This window comes from Thunnus maccoyii, chromosome 13 (genome assembly GCF_910596095.1).
Source record: "Thunnus maccoyii chromosome 13, fThuMac1.1, whole genome shotgun sequence".
Lineage (NCBI taxonomy): Eukaryota > Metazoa > Chordata > Actinopteri > Scombriformes > Scombridae > Thunnus > Thunnus maccoyii.
In genome coordinates, this window is record NC_056545.1 from 25805975 (window position 1) to 25818442 (window position 12468).

Here is a 12468-nt window from a genome sequence, read left to right on the forward strand (position 1 = left end):
GTACTGTAAATGCTGCAATGTCGACCACAAGCGATGAAATACACATAAACAAATCTTCCAGCTGCATTCTCGAATCGATATTACATTTTAATGACTATACACATATACTTTTACACACATGCCTTTAAAAATGTCTGTTACATATTTTAAAAAACACTACATGCTGGAGGCAATGCAGTGAAAAATAGAAGGCTTGGGAAATACAACCACCACTGAGTCACTATCACAAAACAAACAATCACAAGTAGACTAAAATAACTATATTTTCATAAATAATTTAATATATATGGTGTATCTATGTATTACATCGCTTTGTTACAACTTGCCTCGACAAACACTTAGAATAAATTAGTTAGAATAAGTTAGTTAGAATAAATTGTCAGTCAAAAATGTGCATATTAAAATAAAGTGCATATTAAAAAAATCTGCATATTAAAATAAAATGCATATTACATTTTTTTTTTTACATGCACTATGGTACAAGTCATTCTTATTCTTGGAGAATCAAAAATATCATTCAAATTAATGTATTTTCCAAAGTCACTAACAATAAGGAAAGATACCACTATAGAAAGGTACAAGCTACTACTACTTTTGCAGTAGTTGTACAATTAGATTTCAATTAAAATACAGCAACAAATGAAGTGGAGAATTAAGTCTGGTCAAAGTGAGAACATGACATCCTGTAGTGAATCAAGACTCCCTGTCACATGCCAATCAAATCAATAAGTTGAGATCTAAAACAAAAAAAATACAACCAACTGTCAGTAAACCTGCTGCAAATATACATTCCATTTTCAAATTCCTTTCCTTCCACTAGTTTTATTGTGAATGTGCTCCCTAAATGTTCAATAATCTCTTACCTACACATGTGGTGTACTTCCCGTGCAGCTGCTGTTTTAAGGAGGGCTGGAATCCCCAAGAGTTTGGCTAGACTCCACACCTACGACCTCACTGTCCTTTGCATCATCACTGGTGACCTTGCCAGGAGACCACAACAAATAATGCAATGTGTTTCTGCTAAGCTGTTACACATTCTCTGATAAATATCTATAAATATACACACTGAATATTTCTTTTTGACTTCGGGAAATCTACAATACAGAAGCTTACCTCCAATATGACATCTTCAGGCATTTGCTCAGGTACTGAAACCACAGATCCTTCCTGCTGTTCACAAGTGACTAGGTTAATGTTGCCTGACACAGCCATTATAATGGGTCCGGGACATAAAGGGTTGGCTTTCCTGGTACTGCCAGGGTTGTCATTCTGTGGGGATGCCTGCAGTGTGGTGTTACTGGTGTTGAATGACACAGTGCCTGGCTTCTCTGGGGTCACAACTCTAACCAGGCAGTTATTGGGAGTTTGCATCACCTCGTCGGCAATCTGGAAAATTGTGTCCAAGTTTACGTCACATTTCTTCATCTCAAGGTTTTCCTTATACTGCAAATCCTGGTTCTGGTCCCCATGACACAGATTATTCACAGGATAGCCTGCCTAAAACAGTGCAAGAAAAATATGTTTTAGAAATAGTGCATGTTAACAATCCTCACATTCTTTGATGAATCACAGAATAATTGTGAACAGAGTCATTGATGACATGATTTTCAACTTGTGAAATCAGTTTGCATGACTAAATGAATAGACACCACTTTACCTACCTGGTAATAACTGTGGAAAGGGGATTGCCCTGTTTGAAGGCCACTAGCTTTCATATGTGATGCCACAAGGTTTGGATGGTAGCACTGGCAACCTTCAAGAACAGGGACAAGAGATTATATTTTAGGTTATAAAATGCAGGGTTTTGGTCTTGCCCCCACTGCAGTTAATACCAAAATTTAGCCATTCATAATTAATAAACAATATTTATTCAACATACAAATCCTTAAAAGTATATTTTAGTACATAATAGCTTAAGTACATTTTTCAACTGAAATTCAGTTTAAGCAAAAGTGACAATACATCTAGGTTAACTGATATCATGCTCACCTGGGGAAAAGTAGCCAGGCTGATATTGTGCGTTATGAACATTAAAACTGGTGAAATTGTGGTTGCCATGGTTTGCACGAGCCAGTAAACCCTGTTGAATGTGCAAAGCATTGGGGCTGGAGGCTACTCCAGTGTAGTGGTGGCTTAAAGGGACCGCTATGCCTTTGTCTGTAGCAAAGACAGAAGGAGGAAGACCTGCACCATGACCCCTTATCAGGTAACGTGGTGGAACTGGGGTTCCATTGTGTGCTGTAATGGACTGAGCTTTGTTTGGATAGTAAGGATGAGTTGATTCCTTGTGGTCAAGCAGTGAAGAACTGCCTACAGAAACAGAAAAAAAAGCAAACTACCGGTTAAGACAGTGATAACTGAAATTTAAAGCACTGGACTGTGTAATTAAAACTGCAATTCGATGTTTGGTTCAGAAGAAAAGTCAGAAAACGTTTAGTGATTTCAAAGTGTGGTTCGAGGACCCTTTCCAGTCCTTGAAAGGTTTCATTTTACAGTGTTATTCACTATACCACAATAGGGAAACTTGTGTTTCCACTAACCACAGCTGCTTCCCCACTGAAAGACAGCCATGAGAAGGCATCCAGTGATGTGATATATTTTTGGATATTCGTGCCATGAAAAAGTTGAGATGACGCACTTACTTCTTTTAATATTTTTATCTCTTCCATCATCACCCCCACTAAGTCGCTGGTATCGACTCGGGGGACGACAATTCACATTCAGACCAGCTTGTAGCTTGGCCTTATTGTCGACGGTGAGTCTCCTCAGATTCACAAGAAGTTCAGGGTGGTTTCGCTTAAAGTTTGGGTTGAAAAAATGATGATGCGTTCCAGTGATCACATTGGTTGGAGCTGTGTTGGCTGGGTCGGCTTTCCTGAAGCCGTACAGGTTGAGCTGACGGACAAAGCTTGAGAAGTTGGTCGTTTTGAAGGCGTCAGCGTTGTCCGAGGTGATGCTGCCGGGAGACAGAATCTGTTTCTCGAAGAGCTGCTGATCAATAATAATGACCTCACCGCTGCTGTCCCAGCAGATGGCTCTGTTGGCCGGGTTGTTCACCAAACGCCACAGTTTGGCAGGAAAGTTGTTAGGGTTAATGCAGTCAGGGAGTAAACTATCAGCAGCATCCATGCCTTTGTCTGTGGTACTGGAAACAGAGGTAGAGTTAACCTCATCTGAATATCAGGCCAACTGTCAACAGTTAATGCTAACGTCAGCTACGTTAGCTGCTAATAACACTTTTATTACCAGTTTCATTGTACCGTTAAAAGTTAAATAATACTAAGTAGTGGATAATTTATAAATTACGTTACAAATTGTAAAGAAAATCCCCACTGAGGTGACACAACAACATTCTTAAAACGTCTAATGCTAACGACTTAAAAATGTAACATTATAACGTTAGCGGTTAAATTGCTAAAAGACCCGAAAATGCTAGTGGTACTCAGCTAGCATTAGCGCTAGTCCGTTAGCTCACCAATGAACTGCTCAGTATGTCAAACTGTTTTTGCCACAGTACCGTTGGTTGAGGTTGTATTGTGTTGTCTGGTATTTTTGAGTCATTCTGCATCGATAATAAACACTTAATTAGCCGCTGGATAATCATACCTGGTTCGCCCAAAAACGACCTTCTCCTGTTCTCAGAACCGTTAGAACTGTTGGAACTGTTAGGTTCCAACGGTTCATCTTATTCTGACCCTGGAGTCAACTGCCAGGTTCATCTGTCTGTCTGATGAAACTGTTTCTAACAAGCTTTCCATTTAAAAACACTCCATTACGAGTCTGTGGAAGTACTTTTGTGTCTTTGTTATACAATCAAACAGAGTAGGTTTGCAACCAAAAAAGCAAAACTATCAACACTGCAATCAAAAAATGTTTGATTGCAAGTAAAATAAATGTGTGATTAAAATGCGAATCAAAAACTTTTGTTTACAAATCCAACAGTATTGTGTGCAAATCCACAAATCCGCCCTGCTCTGTCTTCTCCGTGCACTTCAAAATTCCCTCTCTTTTTCACTAACTGTGGATGTTGCCAAACTGTCACTCCAATCGAGACTGGCCAATAGCAACATGTCTTACAATCTTTCAGCGTAGGTCCCGCCCACAAGATTCAAAAGCAAAACTTTTGGATTTGCAAACAAAAGTTTTGATTTGCATTTTAATCACAAATTTATTTAACTTACAATAAAAATTTTTTGATTGCAGTGTCGATAATTTTGCTCTCAAATCTATTTTTTGATTGCAAACCTATTCTGTTGTATAATAAAGACACAAAAGTACCTCCATACAGGTCCTGCTTTCAAAATATTACGCTTGTAAAAGTACAGAAGTAATATCAGCAGCAAAATATACTTAAAATATCAAAAGTAAAAGTAGCTATCATGTGGAATGGTCCTTTTCAGAGGCTAATATTGCTGGATATTTACTGATGCCTTAACACAGGGCCGTTTCTAGCTTTTTGCCCCTCGTACATTTAGCTGCATTGTTAACATCAAAATCAAAACAAACATGCCGATTATAAATAATGAACCAATAAAATTACTTAAAAAAATAAATTATAAATTGATGAACAAGAATAAACACAGAATTAAGTATTATACAGTGACACCAGCAAGATCAAGATAAAAGTTTAAAACTATTTTGCAAATCAGACAACTAAAGTACTATTTATAGGGCCTAATGAAACTGGCATAAAGATAAAGGTGTAAATGAACTATGAGCAAATAACAAATTACACACAATTATCATTATAAAGCTTAAAAGAGAAGGCTTTCAATTATCATCATCATCACCATCTTCAAAACTTTTGCTTCCTAGATTTTGTAGAAGCAAAATCATCAATGATGTCATCATAGGACAGCTGCTGGCCAATCTCATGATTGATACTGATTAATGCAAGGCCACTGAGGTGATCTTGAGCCATTGATAACCTCAGGTAAGTCTGAGGATGCTCGGTTACCATAAGTCTCAATTTATATTCCAAGAGAGAAAATATGTTGGCGCATTGGGGCCCTCTAGTGGTAGCGGGGGCCCTATGCACATGCGTAGTCCGCATAGAGTAAGAAGCCTTGCCTTAACATATAGTTAGCTAAATTGCAATTTAGTAGAGTGAACCACAGCAGACATTTTGATTTGTCAGAACAGGTGAAATGATGGTGGCATTAGTGCTCTGGTGATGTGCACACTTACTCACTGACATGACTTACTGGGAAAATAATGTAATGGAGTCATCGTTAGTGTGATGAGTTACAGCTGTGCTTTTCCTGCTTTGACAAGTCAAAATGTCTGCTGTGAAAACAATCTAATTTGAAAAGATGGACGAAGTTAAGTTTATGAGGTGGTGGTGATAATCTTTGTAAGGGTAAGTCAATAAGCAAAACAAAGTTTTCAAAAGAAGTTACACAGTGCTTCACATTAAAAGCACCAAACAAGCATGATAGTAATGAGATTTATGTTTACAAAATAGAAAATAAAAGAAATAACATCAACAAAATCAATTTAAGAGAACAGCAAGTATCAGTTTACAAAGGTGGTAGCAAAGGTAGAAATAACTTTTAATAAATGTACTGTTCATATTGATATTTAATCTAGATAGATTATAATCCCGTGACTGTGAGAAGGTTTGTTCCTCAGGTGACACCATTAACCTGTTAGGAACATGTGTGAAAGAGTGAGAAACTGTCACAAAGAACTGGTAATCTTCAGCTGATATTGAACTTGAGTAGAAATATAATTATCGCAGCCAAAATGTACTTAAAGTAAAGTAAAAGTAAACACATTGTTAAGTTTAAATGTATTTGGATAAAGTTGCTGTGCTGTATATAAACACAGTGTCAATCCAAACTAGAGCATTTTCTGTAAAATAAACAGTTTCATGAATAAAACCACGACTGAAGTACAGCATGAATTTATAGTAGTGTTATGACTTGATAGTAGTCATTTGTCTTCACCCTCATAATCACATACAGTTTCCCAAGTTGTAAATCAAAACCAGACAGTCTGCAAAATGTCTATTTTTAACAGTAGCAATTTAAAAATGTGGTATACTATAAGACCAGAGCCAAATAATAGTTATAAATATTAAATAGATAATAAATAATACATATGAAATAAATAGCTGATTTAATGTAAATAGCAGTGACCTGGTTACAGTGATGAGTGATATAATAATGATATTAAGAATAATAATAATAAAACAAGAAAACAGACATTGTAAGAACAGTTCATTTAAAATGCATTCAGCTATTTTGTCAAAAACCAGAGAGAGGGAGACGTAGAAAATTTAAATTTTAGTAAAAGTCAATGAATATAGATAAGTACAGAATAGCATCTTAAAGGAACGGTTCTCATTTTTTCTAAAGAATGATACCTGCTAGCTCATACATACATTGAAAGCAGTTTTTACTTACTGTTATAAAAACACATATTAACCTTGAATATGCAGCTTCAGAAGCTTTGATTGATCAAATCAAGTGGGTTTCTTCAAAAGTTATAGTCTTTTTAGAACATATTCACTTTTTGTATTTGTTTGCCTGGATAGTGTTTATGTGCTGATTTGCAGTGGAGGCATAATAACAGAGTAGGAATGTGGTACTGAAATAAAACTTTGAATGACACCCACTTAATTTGTGTAACTCAGACTGCTGAAGGCTCTTATTATCTTCAGATAAACTTTGGAATATATTTTTACATAGAACAAGGACTGTGGATTTTGTCCCCCATCACTTATAGTACATTGGATCGTTAAGGGATCTCTCAACGAGCATTATGAAAAGGAAGAATGATTACCACAGCCAAAACTGTTACATTGTTCATATGGACATCTGACTATTGTTTTAAGACAGGGAGCCATTGTACTGCCTAAACCTCAAAATGCTCAGATCTGATTGAACTTTATAGGCATGTGGTTATAATTCATCCATAGCCTGTATTTATTTTGAATTTGAACATTTATTATTTTTAGTAAAATCATAAAGTCTTCACTGGCCTGAATTAGAGCTGCAGCTAACAATTATTTTCATTATGGATTAATCTGTTATTTACTTGTCTAATTCTTTAATTGATTGGTCTATAAAATGTCATAAAATGGTAAAACATGCTGATCATTGTTTCTCAAAACTCAAGATGATGTCTTTAAATGTTTTGTTTTGTCCATAACCCAAAGATATTCAGTTTACTCTCATAGAGGACGAAAGAAACCAGAAAATATTCACATTTGAGAAGCTGGAATCAGAGAATTTGGACATTTTTTTTCCAAATGATTAATTGTTTATCAAAATAGTGGGTGATGAATTTAATAGTTAGCAACTAATCGGTGAATTGACTAATCACTGCAGCTCTAGTCTGAATCCCTCAGACAGAGACAGTTGAAATACAGGCATGCATGACCAACAGTCGTTGTTTAGTTTAGATATAACAAGTTGACTGGACAAAGTGGAACACATAACCAGTTGGTGATTTATACAGAACAAGTCTGAAATAATCTCTGTAACTGAGCTCATTATTCTACATGATGGCAGGTCTAAAGATTTGTATACAGGCGCACTAGAGACGCCTCTGCGCTGGTCCTGTGTTTAGGTCCTCACAGGCAGTGACGTATTACTGCCATGATTACTGCTGGAGAAAATTCAAAACATTCATCTGTTAGATTTGTTTAGTATTTCTGTCTTATTTTCTAAAGAGGCTCAACACAATGGCATTGGAAACGGTCCCCAAAGACCTTCGCCATCTTCGAGCTTGTCTCCTTTGCTCTCTAGTGAAGGTAAACTGAAGAATATGAAGAAACAGTCGAGCTAGCTTCTCTGCTAGCGCCTAGCCGTGTTTTTCTTCTGTTGTGTCTCCAACTTGAACTGAAACTTTGGTTAATTATCGCTGTCATGACGGCTTATAGTCACTGAATACCATCCAAACACTGGTGGAAGTCTTTCTTTGCTTGTTTACAATGAGGCTGTTCACATCTGAAACTGTTCATGTTGATCAAATATCTTCTGTGCTACGACGCTGAAGTTAGCTTTGATATTTAGCAGCTGACGCTCCGTGTTTTCAGCACTTACATATATGAAAAAGTGTTAGACATCGTAGCAAAAGCCTTAGTGCTGTTTAAACCCTCTTTCAGATTTGTGAAACCTTTATTTTGCTTATTAAAACTGAAAAAGAGCGATCTCACTGATATTTCTCCATCCAGACCACATTAGACCAGGTCCAAAAAACCACTAAACATAGATCTGTCAGTCTAATGTGGTCTGTGTGGGGGAGAAAGCAGTGAAACCACCCTTTTTCAGTTTTCACAAGCAAACTAAAGGTTTCACAAATCCAAAAGTGGATTTAAACAGTGTTGAGGTTTTTGCTACAGTGTCTAACACTCTTTCATCAGTGTAAATGGTGAAAAAACGGAGAATCAGCCGCTAAATATCATTATTTATGTTTCCCTTAACTTTTCCCTTAATCCTGAACTGGAAGCTAACAGGTATCTTTAATGTTAGAATAGAGGTCTGGCATAGTAGTTTTGGTGAAGTGAAACATTTGAAATACAACTATGTCTGTCTATCAGCGGTAGTTTTCATTTCTTGACTCTTTGTCCTGGCTTCATATGATCTATTACTAACATCTCTCATCATGTCCTCCTCAGACCATTGACCAGTTTGAATATGACGGCTGCGACAACTGTGAGTCGTACCTTCAGATGAAGGGGAACCGAGAGATGGTTTATGAATGCACAAGTTCCTCATTTGATGGGTAAATACTAATTTTAGCATTGTTTAATTAAACACTTTCACACCATTATTTCACCATTCTGTTTATAATAAAGTTCTGTGTGTTCACAGGGTGATAGCCATGATGAGTCCTGAGGACAGCTGGGTAGCTAAGTGGCAGAGAATAGGTAAGAAAGGGTTATTGAGTGTATGCCTACACTTAAAGCTGCATCATCATTTTTTGATTACTAGGAAGCAGAGACATAGCCCTGACATATTTACATAGTTGTTACAGCTAACCTGTAAACATTAGCACACAGCAACATTATCAACCTGTCAGACTTGTGTTTATAACCACCTGCTTCTCTACCAACTTCTGAGACAAATGTAAAGTCAGATGAAAGTTCTCTGTGGGTTCATCACTCAATATGATATCAATATCAACTCAATTTATATTCAGTTTCATCATTTGTCAATAGAAAAATAATGATTCATGGAGCTCATACGCTAGTACACCTCAGTGTTTTTGAAAACGATTTCATCATTTCTGTGTTTAAATACTATTAATATTGTTTGAATAATTTTTCCTTTTTTGGTTTACTCTATTCATGTCCTCTCTATATGTGGTCTCTGATGAAACATTGAAAAAGTCAGCTTTGTTGTGTATATTTTGTGCTTTATCCTACAGGCAACTTCAAGCCAGGTGTATACGCAGTGTCAGTGACAGGCAGACTACCTCCAGGTACGCCGTATCTATCTGTACCACCTCAACTAATCACACACACACACACACACATAGAAAGTAAATGTTTGTCTGTTTCTTGATTGGAATCTATATTTCTATTACTTTTGTAGGTACCACTAACTTTGCACTGTAGCGTCACCTGCTGTTTACGTTGCTCATTTTCTTCTCTTCTCCTGCAGGTGTGGTGAGAGAGCTGAAAAGCAGAGGAGTGATCTACAAATCCAGAGATACAGCAGTGAAGACATAAACCTTACTGTTTCTAGTTTACATCATCTGATCAGTTACACCAGAACGCTAGCTTCCTGCAGCACGGTGCAACTCCAGGAAGACGTAACAACAACGGGACTAAATTTGTATGTTTTATTTTCCACATGTCTGTGATGTCTTGTAGAACTGCCCTCCAACTGTTCACTTTTTGTTTTTTGTTGTGATTAGAAATATTAGCATGGGTGTATATAAGGAGGAAGTTGATATTATTTCTCTTAAGAACTGAGAAAAATAAAGGTCTTTTTTAAAAAAAATAAGAAATATGAGTATTGTCATAAAATCACTGTTTACTTTAGGTTTTGTGTAAGCTGCAACCACAGTAAGATTTGCTGATTCGGGGGCAGTGTACGGTGAACTACCAGGGAAATCAGTATGATCTGGGTTGTTCTGAGTGCAAAAATCATTACAGCACACTGGAAGTTCCCTGAGATGTTCCCATAGAAAAACAGTTCCCTGTAATTCCCCAAATAAACTATCTGTAACAAACAGGAAACGCATTGAGACCCACAGTGTGTACCGTGTGCACATTAAGGCCATGATGTATTTGCTCAATACAGCAAACTGCTGTACTGAGAGAGTAAAGTCCCGTCTTTGCCTGAAAAAAAAAAAACAGTTACAGCACAGTGAGGCAGACTGCAGCATGACACAGCATTCTTACAGAGTCATGGCTGGATGACTGAAGAGGCTCTTTGGCCAGAGTTTGTTTGAATGTTTCTTGTTGAAAAGTCAAAGTAAAGATGTCCTAATCACACTTTGTGCTCCTGTGTGAGCAGTTCTCAACCATCTGCAATAATTTACAGTTAAGTCTCACATGTAAAATGTCAGTAGAAGCAGATTAGTGGAGGGTGAGGGTGCTAAAGTCTGCCAGCAGAGGGAACCGTAAACTAAAGTATCAATCTAGTGTAAATCTAGTTAAATCTTCACCTTCTGTCTGCCATGAATAATTTCCCCAGTTAAATTTTAAAGTGATTTTCAGTTCCAGTAACTGTGGCTATTGTTTCCTTCAACAATAGCCTGTACAGAACAACTTATGCTCACAGATTGTCACCCTGTGCTGCTGTGTGTATCAGGTAGTGTTCAGGTGCAGCACTCTATTGTTGGATTACATTACTGTTTAAGAAGAGACTATCACTATCACTGTAAGCTGATGGATCGGGGTCATGCACACTGAGGACTCTTTAAATCTCTGTAAGTGAGCTCAATAAGGCCTTGCCATCGTCTTGTTAGATGAAGGTTTTATTGCAAAGGAACAGTTAGTGAAACTGCTTCTTTAAAAACACGCACACACACACACACACACACACACACACACAAAGGAAAAAACAGATTAGGTTATGGTTTAGTGAAGTAAAGCAGATGATTTTATCTCAAAATTCTCCATTGTATTGTCAGGTCGCAACTGAGTGAGCACTGAAAAGCAAAGACACACTCCCTATGGCACACACAACTTGTCAGAATATTCACTTCATAATAATCAGTCCAAGACGTGGAGCGGAGAAAGACATGTATGGAAGGAATTTAAAGCGTTAACTTATGACTTAGAGTTGAGGATTTTTTTTAATCAGAAAAATAAATGAACATTTATTGCTTGCAGGGATAAATTCATTAAAGTAAAATGAGGTGAAAACAGCGTAAAAAAATCACATTAGTGATATGATACACAGGAAAACTGTCCCAGTTTGTATGCAGGAACATTTCTCACTTTACTGTTCTGGACAGACAACAATGAGACATACGCGGAAAAATAGGAGAGAGAGCTGGAATGATGTGCAACATATGCCGCGGCCTAAATGAATGTGACTCTACTACTGTCACATAGTTTTTCCTCATTACTGTTAATAAATATATCAGGAGATGATAGAAGTATTATAACTCCTTAAATGCCTCCACTGGTGAACTACAGCTCAATAGAAATCCAGAGCAGTAAATACAATAGTTATACCTCACACTACATTCATTGTGTTATGTGTAGGAGTGCCACATGTACTTTTGTCATTTGCAGGTCATGACCCTGTAAAGGCTTCCATTGAAGCAGTGTATAACTGTGTGTGAAGAACATAGAGTATGTTGGCGTTAGTGACTCATGGAAACATTCGTGCAGCTTTCTTCATCCGTTTAGTTTGAACTATGTATCAAAAATAAACATGTTTGTGCAGCAGAGTTTCTTCAGTCATTGTTATATTATTATATATTACAATACTGGATGATTATTACTGATAAACATGTAAGGAGGATTTTAATGTCAGTACAGGTTGAGTTGGATCAAATTTTAACTACTTTGTGTTCTGTTGGGTACTTTAATTGATCATATTTTATATAATGATAATATGTTTTGTATCTCAGTCTTTAATCTTAGAATTAACCAGCGGTTAAATAACTGTAGTGGAGTCAGAAGTACAACATTTCCGTCTGAAATGTAGCGCAGTAGAAGTATAAAGCAATAGCAAATGGAAATACTCAAGTAAACTACAAGTTCCTTTACATTGTGCTTAAGTGCAGTACTTGAGTAAATGTACTTAGTTACTTTAAACCTCTGTTAACAGATAACTGAGGCTCAGCGGTGCTGCTGTGCAGATAAATGACAAACATAGCTGATGGATGAATATGAAGAAACTATCTTTGATAAGAAAGATTAATTTGTTATCCAAATGTGATAAGCTTCTGAAACACAAATCTCAGTTTTTGTACATCAGTTCATTTATCATCATTTGCTAATTTAATGTTTTCATCAAGCTGAATAGGAAGATTAGCACAGAGAGGCATTTT

The 12468-nt window shown here is 36.8% G+C and overlaps 2 protein-coding genes across 3 annotated transcripts; one reads left to right on the forward strand and one right to left on the reverse strand.

The window, feature by feature from the left end:
• Window positions 1-69: 69 nt before the first annotated feature.
• hsf5 (heat shock transcription factor family member 5) lies at window positions 70-3000 on the reverse strand (the record flags this gene model as incomplete). The annotated part of the gene is made up of 6 exons (XM_042431810.1): window positions 70-737; window positions 864-980; window positions 1114-1497; window positions 1662-1753; window positions 1990-2310; window positions 2643-3000. Coding segments are annotated over 5 exons (1236 nt in total), but the record flags the coding sequence as incomplete, so codon positions are not given.
• Window positions 2958-9959, forward strand: supt4h1 (SPT4 homolog, DSIF elongation factor subunit). Of its 2 annotated transcripts, none has more exons than XM_042430789.1 (5): window positions 2958-3157; window positions 8627-8733; window positions 8823-8878; window positions 9379-9432; window positions 9615-9959. In XM_042430789.1, exons 1-5 carry the CDS (start codon window positions 3005-3007, stop codon window positions 9680-9682), a joined length of 438 nt encoding a protein of 145 aa, XP_042286723.1. In that variant the 5' UTR covers window positions 2958-3004; the 3' UTR covers window positions 9683-9959. The 2 variants fall into 2 exon arrangements, with proteins under 2 accessions (XP_042286723.1, XP_042286724.1); XM_042430790.1 differs by lacking the exon at window positions 2958-3157 and adding an exon at window positions 7559-7759.
• The last annotated feature ends 2509 nt before the right edge of the window (window positions 9960-12468 follow it).

Coding starts and splice junctions, on each gene's coding strand:
- supt4h1 (XM_042430789.1), top strand. CDS start 3,005: ATGACCTCACCGCTGCTGTCCCAGCAGATGGCTCTGTTGGCCGGGTTG. Junction 8,734..8,822: donor ACAAGTTCCTCATTTGATGG/GTAAATACTAAT, acceptor GTGTGTTCACAG/GGTGATAGCCATGATGAGTC. Junction 9,433..9,614: donor GACAGGCAGACTACCTCCAG/GTACGCCGTATC, acceptor CTTCTCCTGCAG/GTGTGGTGAGAGAGCTGAAA.